Source organism: Sinocyclocheilus rhinocerous, unplaced genomic scaffold (genome assembly GCF_001515625.1).
Source record: "Sinocyclocheilus rhinocerous isolate Xijiao unplaced genomic scaffold, SAMN03320098_v1.1 scaffold963, whole genome shotgun sequence".
Lineage (NCBI taxonomy): Eukaryota > Metazoa > Chordata > Actinopteri > Cypriniformes > Cyprinidae > Sinocyclocheilus > Sinocyclocheilus rhinocerous.
In genome coordinates this window covers 950,671-961,304 of record NW_015638949.1, presented here as the reverse complement: position 1 = coordinate 961,304, position 10,634 = coordinate 950,671, and the positions used below count along the sequence as shown (strand labels likewise).

Sequence of the window (10,634 nt, the reverse complement as noted above, 5' to 3'; positions counted from 1 at the left end):
CATCCAGTAATGAAACAAGTACATCTTGAGTGAGTCATTTAATCATTAATTCATAAGTTACATGTGATTTTGTTTAGTTGTCTACTGTTTTTTCTTCAGAATCATGAGAGAACCACAACTTCCATTGGGGGGAAAAAGAGAAGAAAAAAACCCAACTCAATTTATCCAGAATCATGCCGTTCTATTTTGCACACAAACAGCTCTTAAAGAGTCCAGTTTTATGTAGCCTGTTGATTTTGTTTATGGTATTCAGCTCCAATAAATGGCTTGCAAAAAAGAGACACAGGATAAATGTTTGATATCATTATTTAATCACATTGGAATCGAAACTGGGAATCGAAAAGAATCGAAATCGATAAGCAGAATCGGAATTGGAATTGATCAAATTAAAACGATACCCAACCCTAATTACAAGTGATCAGATTTATATTGCCAAGATTGGGTACTCCAGACCGTACTTCGGCATGATGAAAATTATTAAATGAGAAAAACCACCTCAATTTAAACAAGCAGGTTTCAAATATGCTGCAACTGCATATCCAAAATCAAATGCAACCGAAGAGACATTTACATGTATGTATATGATGTACATGATATCATTTTCAGAATTCCCTTGCCTTTCAATGCTGATTCTTTAGTTCTGAAATGCGGTTAATATTTTTCCAGACTGATTCTGATGAATCCACAGCACTTTCCAAAACTTCTGAAGAAGGGGGAGATTGCAATGTTCAGCACATTATGCCAGACCACCTTTATCCAGTGCAAGTTTATGACCAAGAGCTGCACACTGGGAACTATCAGCCTAAATAGGGAGAGAAGGCAGATAAGTCTTCATTAGCTTTCTGGTTTTCTTTTAGTCTTCAATCCAGTTTTGACACAGCTGAATACCTTTTCTTGGCTGTGCTTTGGTGTCAGATAAGCCTTTGTGGCAAATATAATGATTTACTTGACAAACCATACAATTTTGAGTGCGCTTGGCAATTACTTCTCCTGGAAAAATCACATCATAGGTGATGTTCCACAAAAACCCAGACCCACATGTTTTAAATTAAAATTAACAAACAATGTACCAGCTTTGTCTATGTTAAATGACAGAGGGAGGTATAGCAGTCACCGGAAATGATCTAAGCTTGACGGATCTCCCATCTGTCACTGGTGTAAGTGTGTTAATGGCCTTAAACTTTTTAAACAAAACAGTACCTAGTGTTAGAACACATTCAAAAGGGGAAAAACATCACGCACCCTGAAAGCTGTTATAGATGAGGTTTAATTTTTGATAGGCTTAAAAGACAAGGGCGGAAATGTTACTATAGTAACTATTGATTAAAATACTGTGTTTATCTGTGTTATTTTCTTTTGCTTATATGTGCACAGGCAATACTTGACAATGAGGTTTTACATTAACATGAGCCCATGAACTATCACAAATATTTTTCACAGTATTAAGGTTTATTTATTTACATAAAAAATATGTTAACACTTTCAATAATAATAATAATAATAATACATTTTGATTAAAAAAAATTACATGGAAAAATAAGGATTAAATAAGGTTAATAAATACTGTATTGTTTACTGCGAGTTCACGTTAACTATTGAGTTTACAACCTACTACAAAACGTTAATGCAATATAATGTTATAATGGAATATATAATGTTATAACTAGTTTTATAACTGATTTTGTACTGTATTGTTTACTGCGAGTTCACGTTAACTATTGAGTTTACAACCTACTACTCTTAACAAAACGTTAATGCAATATAATGTTATAATGGAATATATAATGTTATAACTAGTTTTATAACTGATTTTGCCACATTGTTGCTTTATTGGGATTTACTGTTCACTCACACGTGACTCACCAAATATGTAGACAGCTGAGGACAGCAAAGAGAAGGCCTGCAGCCAGAGCCACGGGCACCGCGAGCAGCAGGGAAACGATGCGGTAAAACCAGAGTCGGGACACTTCAAACAGAGCATGACTCCACAGCCACACCTTATCAAAGCTTCTCACTGAAGCAGGCTCCGCTAGCACATCCTCAAAGCTCACCTGAGTAGACACATCATCAGAAAAGCTATTTTTAGACCGCCATAGCTTTGGACCTTTTACTCGTCCTACCAACTTCTTGATAACGGATTACTCTGAGTGAATTAAAATCTGTCTTTGGCTTTACAAGATCCTGCAATACCGTTGTTTAACATAAGAGGGCATTGTAGCATTACTAACGTTGTAGCGCCCACTATTCGTTATACCGTCGATTCAGATGTAAGACTGTAACAGCAACTCGCCACAGGCTGTTTTAAGAAACAGCAATACGGAAAAACATTCAGGTAAGGGTCAAGTATGTAATTACGATAGATTTTAATTGAAAAATTAAAGTTGTCCCATTTATATTGGGGCAAGTTGACATGTTTTTGTAGTCTATATTGAAGTTTTATTCAAATGGAAATGTTCAATAGCTTTCAGTCAAGAACTCATACTGCATACAGTACAAACAGGTACAAACTGAATTTTCAAAAACCCCACCAATGTGTAATGGTGACAAAATGTGACAGACACACACACACACACACACACACATGTCTGGTTCACTATCCTTGTGGGGACTCTCCATAGGCGTAATGGTTTTTCTACTGTACAGACCGTATATTCTATTGCCCTACACCAACCCTACCCCTAAACCTACCCCTCACAGGAAACTTTGTGCATTTTTAGATTTTCAAAAAACTTCATTCTGTATGATTTATAAGCTTTTGTACCCGTGGGGACCACAATTTAGGTCCCCACCATGACACGAGTCCCCATGAGTCTGTGTGTATTCAGGTTTAAGTCCCCACCAGGATATATAAACCAGTACAAACATACACACACACACATAAATTCAGCACATGGCTGAGGTTAGTATTGTGTCTAAACAGAGAAAAAAAAGTCTAAATGGGACTACCATCAGTCTGGACACCAGGATATATAAACCAGTACACACACACACACACACACAAATTCAGCACATGGCTGAGGTTAGTATTGTGTCTAAACAGAGAAAAAAAAGTCTAAATGGGACGTTTAAGTCCCCACCAGGATATATAAACCAGTACAAACATACACACACACACATAAATTCAGCACATGGCTGAGGTTAGTATTGTGTCTAAACAGAGAAAAAAAAAGTCTAAATGGGACTACCATCAGTCTGGAGAAACCTCTCTTTTAGTACATATATAAATATATGTAAGCCTGAAAAGAGCAGCAGGACATTAGTCTGCACTGTGTTGATTGTATGACTCACCTTAAGACACTTGTTGATTCCCTTTGGGTCCCTGTCCTTGATGAGAGCCTTTGTGTTACTGTGAGGAGCCGATGAATCCTGTCCTTTTGTTTGCGCATCTGTAACACCAGGAGCATCATTTGGATTAATTTCACGCTGATCCAAGAGTGAAGACACCTCCTCCTCCTCATTTATCTCCATGTCTATTGAGATTTCCTTCAGAGGTGCTCCCTGGTCCATTGTGTGCAGTAGCATGAGTGTGTGTTTGTGTGATTGTCTTAAAGGCTTCCTGTAGACATACTGAGAACAAGATTGCAAAGCATCTTCCCAATAAGAGATGAAATCACTTACACCAAGATGGGACATAACAGAAATATTTGTGCAGCCTCATCACAGTCTGATTTACTAGATTTAGCATGTGGCAGAGGTTAGTTAATTGACTTCGGAAGAAATGGTGGAATGGCTGAGTAAGGAGAGTTGAATGGGTAAATATTTTCCATTGAATGAGTATGTTGACTTCGTTGTATTGTACAATGGCTCTGGAAAAGTGTTTGGACACTGTAATAAAATATGTAGTCACACATGTAATAAAATATATGAATTTCATTGCATGGATAAAATATTTTCTATACATAAATGTAATAAATTTCTAATAAATGTTTTTAAGTAAATAATGTTCAACTTGGTATTTTTATCTAAGGCAATGAAATTCATGCATGTTTAAGTGTGGAATAAAGGAATAGTTCACCCCAAAATGAAAATTTGCTAAAAGAATTACTCAGGCTATCCAAGATGTAGATGAGTTTATTTTGTCATCAGAACAGATTTGGAGAATCTCACCAATGGGTGCCATCAGAATGGGAGTTCAAACAACTGATAAAAACATCACAATAATCCACACAACTCCAGTCCATCACTTAATGTCTTGTGAAGTGAAAAGCTCAATCACTGCAGAGGATCCACTGGGGAGCAAGTGATGTAATGCTAAAAGTTATATAATGCTAAAATGTTTCAAATCTGAGTAAATTTTCATTTCTGGATGAATTATTCCTTTAAGTGTTTAAATACTTTTTGTGGCCACTGTATGTTGATTCCTGTGGCATTGACTGGAGACAGATTAACAGTGTGACACCTAAAGCAAATAAAGGGAGGTGCATATAGAAGAAAAGTGTGAAGGAGAGGGGAAATGAAAGGTCACTGCCTACAAAATAAGGAGTGCGGTGTCCTTGTTGTTCTGGGCCTGGGAGAGAAGGAAGCATCTATGTAGAGGAGTAAAGGTCAGTCCACTGGAGGAACCTCATCTTCATCCTTATTGTGAAAGCAGCCACTGTGGATTTTAGGAACATCTGCATTTTCCAACTTTTAAAGCCATTAAGAGATCATCTTCCAGAGCCTCCTATTAATAACCACTGTCAGCCTCGACTGTCTGCGAGAGGACATTTTTTCATCTGAGAGCTGGAACATTGTTAATCTCCTGACTGTCCTTCCAGAGAATCATATGTGCTAGGATAGAAGATGATGAATTTACTTCCAAAAAATCCTGAATTCTATGATACTTATCAATATTATGTACCTTGTCTCAGAAATTAATTTTTTCTAATACAGAGACACTCTTCAGATAATCACACTGATTAGGTTCAAAATGGTTGAGTTACAAAACGAATTCCCCATACGGCTCAGCCTGAAAACATCTGGCTTCTGGAAATGAAGGATTCAAGTGTATTCTGCCATTGATGCAGGCTGTGTATGATTCACAATTGAATTTAGAATGCCTTTTGAATGCTAAATAAATTCATGAATTCAAAATGACATAGCAGAATTATACTTTGAATTTGTACTTATATTACTCATTTTTATTTCATTTCCTAGAATGTGTGATGTTTAGATCACATGATTGGTTATGATCTCAGCATGGGAAAAAAAGACTGGTATGACTTGATTCTTCATCTCCTGTGAGTGCACATGACTTTTTTTTAATGTGGGGAAAAAAAACTTCATCTTTTCACCTCTAAAAAGAACACTTAAGTGGCTGTTCTTGCACATTTTGTTGTGTAAACCAGTATTCTTCCTGTTATTCCAATTTAAATTCAAATTGAACTATTACATTAAATTTCCAACTTTGAAAGGATTAAAAGCCAATTGTTAAATTCCGAATTTTCCTCAATGCTGCTTCAAAGTGTTTGACTTTAAATATTTTAGATGCTTCTTAGTGAAGCCTATGCATTCATAGTAAATAGATCAATTACAATTCGTCTGCTCTATCAGCAATTTAATAAAAGTTTAGCACTATAAGCACTCTCTGCTTTTCATATTTTCATTAATACAGTGAAAAACATAGAACACAAGAGACAGATCATGTGGATTCCCTTGGTGCATTGGTGTCAAAAAGGCAATCACATTGAGATCATGGCATCAAAACCCTCTTTTGCCACTAAATTGATGTAATAAACTCCCACCCCACTAGCTTAAGTGGATTTCAGCAGCAGGATTCGGAGCGCTGTGTTCTGACACTCACACCTGCCCCTCCAGATGTTGCTGCAATTATGAATCATTCCATTTCAGATTTGTCCACCCAAAACCTTGTTTGAACCAACAGCTTCAGACAAAATTGCATCCAAACTGCTCAGTTGTTAGGTGGCGCATGCAGACATCATATCCTCTGTCCTCATTGCATAAAAAAGAACTATAAACATAATAAACAACTGGAAATAATCAAATAAATATCAACTTTTCATTTTCCGTCAGTCTTAGTACACTTGTAACTACAGAAGAGTCAAGTTTTGAATAGGAAAAATAACTCTTTGGTCATTTTTGAGCGAGATGCTAACGGTCTAATCAGATTCAATGATCTATGCTAAAAGCTGCAGCTAAAAGTGCTACCGCCAGACCCAGAGATCGGCTGAATGGATTCGAAAACGGTAAAACTCAACTGTTTAACTCTAGTGGAGTTGGAAAATGAGCCTATTTTCAAAAATAGTGGCATGTTCCTTTAAAAGCAACTGACGTTTATTTTAAAAATGTCCCTAGCATTTATATAATAGTCTATTTAATTATACTAGTATATTTATAATAGATCAAAACATATTGTCACTTTGATGTTTTATGTCATTGAAATAATAACATACAGTAAAAATCCTTAAAATCCAAAAATTTCATAGGACACCGCTCATTCCATATGCTACATTTACTTGGAGATTTTAAAGGCATAAAATGGTAAATTTAATTCTAAAGGTCAGAAAGAGGGTGGAATGGTCATGGAGTAAATTTTGACCATTTTTGGTGCAAAAAACTTTACAAACAACATAAGTGGGAAAAAGGGGGCAAAATAATAAATTAATTAATTTACCAAAAATTTGTGATATGACCCTTTCACATTTTTGGTGCTATTCAGATTACAATTTTATTAAAGCATTTGGTCGTCTGTAACCCACACAATGTTTACAGCAGGTCTTCATCGCTTTATTATTGTGTCCATAGTTCAGGGGGTGGAGTTTGTTGCAGTTCATCTGACCATGATTTCCCCCCTCTTTAATCAATTTCCTTTAATCTTCACCTCAACATGTCTAAATCCTTTCAGGTTCTATTTTTGCCTGGCCTTGTTTTGATCATGACAGGGACACTCAAGTTTATGAATCCCTAATCAAGCCCCACATGTACCTGCCTCTCACTCTCTCTCTCTCTCTCTCTTTCTCTCTCTCTCTGTCTCTCTCTCTGCCCCTCCCCCTCAGTTTCTGACTCTCTATCTCTCCTCATGCATGGCTGTGGTTTCATTGTTTGATGTGACAGATCAGGTCACTCTCTATTGAATCACTGATGAGAAAGACCTGTTTTGAACCACAGACTAATCCGCAGCAAGAATACATCATGCTAGCTTTAGAGAATATGGCTTCATTCAGTCTATTCCTTCACATACAGCAGTACTTGCACTGACTTGGATCTTCATAATGACTTCAAAAGGCATTGAGCTCTCTGATTTCATGCCTGAATCAGCCAAAAATATGTTAATGCCATATTTTACCCTAGAATAAAAAATAAATATTTTGCTTAAAGAAAGTGAAAACATTTTTTAAAATTTTGACGCATGCTAGCTTTAGAGAATATGGCTTCATTCAGTCTATTCCTTCACATACAGCAGTACTTGCACTGACTTGGATCTTCATAATGACTTCAAAAGGCATTGAGCTCTCTGATTTCATGCCTGAATCAGCCAAAAATATGTTAATGCCATATTTTACCCTAAAATAAAAAATAAATAAATATTTTGCTTAAAGAAAGTGAAAACATTTTTTAAAATTTTGACAGTATCATGATTACGCACATTTTCCTATCCGAATCTCATTACAATAATGTGAGAAAATAATTCTAACAATATTAACATTGTAAAGTTTTTAAAATCATTGTAGTATTTGTTGTGCTGGCTTTAATTTATACTGAAGTAGATAAAAGAATTATTGTACTGCACTGCATTATGGCAATGAGAATCACCACTGAGAATAAAATAAAATTAGAGGGAAAAAACTTGAATGTAAACATAAATATATATATTTATTTATTTAGCTTATTTATAGGGGTGAAATGTGACCGGAAGCACTTTTATTTGTATACGCAGTTCCTTCACACCCCTGTCATTTATACACACCAGCAAACGGACCTGTTATGTTTACTAAACTAAAGCATTGAATATACTGTACAGCCCAAGTTACATAATTAAAACAAATTCAACATCTAGTCTGCCATATGAACCAGTAAAAAGGTCATTGTCACTGTTTGCTAAGAACAAGCAAGCTGGCTCCTGATTTTTTCCCTCTGTTTGTTAAAGTTGTACACGAAAAGGCAAAAGACCATAAAATTGCAGCACGTTATCTCATTCTGCACACTTGCATTGCATGGTAATGATTTCTAGTACACTGCTCTCAAAGGTTACATTAACAGTCTACATCTCAAACTATAGGTAATATCTTCCTATACATAATAGTCATATAAAACAGGTATTACCATATAGTGCAGCTTATAAAAGAAGCTAGCCTGAAACCCTTTATTTCAGCCAATCTGCTAGGACGATACTCAAAGGCGCCCTGTTGCTATGCAAGTCTCTGTCTCATCACATTTCCATGGTTACAGGGCAACATGGAATTAGTAACGAACATCAGAGCTCCCTCAGATACTCGAAGAAGGTTCTTTTCATCAAACCAAACTGAATTAGGCCTGGTAATGTAACTTGTGGAGCTAGAAACTTCCTACAAAGTGAGCCATTAAAGTGCATTTCAAATGCTAGAAATATGGTTTTATTATTTTCACCGAAATAATATATATAATATTTTTTATAATTTATATTTGCGTCATGATAGTATCAATACAGGCACCATTATGAGTCAAGACTTAATAGTAATTATTGAGTATGAGTGTTGATATTATGAAACGAATGAATAATGACTGAGAGTAATTCTCAGTTAACTAAACAATTTATCAGAAATAAATGAATATGCAACAAAAGTTGTGAAATTTGATATTTAACCTTATCATAAATAGTTATTGTTGCCACTGATCTATGGGAACCATAACAACAAATTATGGATACATAGATTACACTGGTCCAAAGAGCATTTAGATCTGATTTTGCATGGATTTAACATTGAACGAATGCCCTTCTTATTAAAAACAAAACTTCATAAGGCTTGATTTGGCTAGTGGCATCTGAGCCGTTACTGACATGTTTTCCTATTTATTCCTCAGGAATCTGGCCAGGTAACCTGGCACCCTGGTCCACAGTATTACTCGGACTGGAATTGCCACAATTGGGCCTGGTGGTCTCAGCTGTGCTGCTGGTCCTCTGCAGAAACTGAAGAAAGTTTTCCTGGATGGAACCTTCGCGACTGGAGGCTCGAAGTTCAACGGGTCTACGGGCACAACATTTTCTCAGTTTTATCAGTTCCTCGCGGATCTGTCGGTTTAGAAGACCATAGAAGAATGGATTCACAGCAAACGAGGAGTACGCTAGCCACGTGACGGCTTCTTCGATGTCCCCTGGGCTTTGAAGTGGAGTGGTGATGGACATGTGAAGGTGGAAACTGAAGTACGGGAGCCAGCAGATAAGAAACTGGCCTACAATGACAACCAGGGTGATAGCAGCCTTTCCTCCCCCAAAAACTCTCTCAGGAGACAATCTCTGGGGGAGGTTGCGAGTGGTGGTGATGATAGTGGTCTGACTGTTAATGGAATCCGAGCGACGCTTAGCCTGGTTGGCTGTCCAGGTGGGCATCGGTGCGTGCTGACGGGCTGCCATTCGTGCGACCTTGTATACATTGCAATATACGGCAAAAATCACAACAGAGGGAACCAAGAAGCAAAGCACGCTGAAGAGAATAGCAAAAACCTTCCTGAGACGGCTGTGGCTCCAGTGTAAAGAGCAGTGGGCCGCTGCAATGGAGCTCTGATTTCCATACGCTGGCCAACCAAGAAGCGTAACCAATGCCAGCAGGATGGATTTGACCCAAATGAAGACCATAACACCAAGCGCCAGGTTTAGAGTCATCTTTACCTCATATCGCATAGGATGGACAATGTAGTAATAGCGTTCAATACTGATCGCTGTCACAGTAAGAATAGAGGCACAGATGAGAAACACATTTAGAAAGATGTATACTTGGCACTCCAGAACAGTAAATGCTACAGTGCTGAAGAACGGAGAACTAGATACTATCCCGAGAGGCATCAGCAATATAGCACAAAGCAGGTCAACTGCACAAAGATGACACACAAACACATATTTTTTCATGTGAGGAGCTCGGGCAATGGCCACCATGACTCCGCTGTTGCCCAATAGGGCTGCCAGGTTAAGGGTCACCATGCAAAACAGCCCAACAAGATCCTTAATCTGGGATTCTGAGTGGATGACCTCCTCCATGCTGGGAGGGGTAGGCTTGCTTGTGCTCCGCTGGCCGGCCGTGTCATTTGGAGTTGTGTGATTGGTCAGGAGACCCAGCATCAGACCTGGCACGGCTTTCTCCATGTTTCACGGGTTTGAGATGGAACCAAGCTTCTCCATGCTTAAATGTTGTTCTCTCTTCTGTGTGTCAAGCATTTGTGTTGAGACCATCTCTGAGAAGAAATGAAAAGATCTATTAAAACTGTATTTCATGTGATGTCATATGTCACACCTCCAATTTAAAGTATCTATCTATAGATAGAATTACATTAATTCATTTAACATGCACATTTATACATACATAAATATATATATATATATATATATATATATATATATACATAAATTTAAAGTAATTGAAAGTAATTGAAACTAATGTTTATTACTCATGAAATATCAAGATAATATTAGCCATCAAAATTTGGCATCATTCAAAAAAAAC

General features: G+C 37.1%; 2 protein-coding genes across 2 annotated transcripts in view; both read right to left on the bottom strand.

Annotated features, from left to right (window-relative positions):
* Positions 1-651: 651 nt before the first annotated feature.
* On the bottom strand, positions 652-3,507 carry LOC107750272 (caveolin-2-like). The gene is made up of 3 exons (XM_016565582.1): positions 3,289-3,507; positions 1,864-2,051; positions 652-802 (listed from the first exon to the last, which is right to left on the bottom strand). The coding sequence occupies exons 1-3, from the start codon at positions 3,505-3,507 to the stop codon at positions 652-654; spliced, it is 558 nt and encodes a 185-aa protein (XP_016421068.1).
* Positions 3,508-8,638: 5,131 nt separating this feature from the next.
* LOC107750281 (probable G-protein coupled receptor) overlaps positions 8,639-10,634 on the bottom strand; it is a 4,326-nt gene continuing 2,330 nt past the window's right edge. The window contains exon 3 of the mRNA XM_016565596.1: positions 8,639-10,365. Within this exon, the coding sequence (XP_016421082.1) occupies positions 8,990-10,276 (1,287 nt within the window). The 5' untranslated portion in view covers positions 10,277-10,365 and the 3' untranslated portion in view covers positions 8,639-8,989. The remainder of the gene's footprint in view (positions 10,366-10,634) is intronic.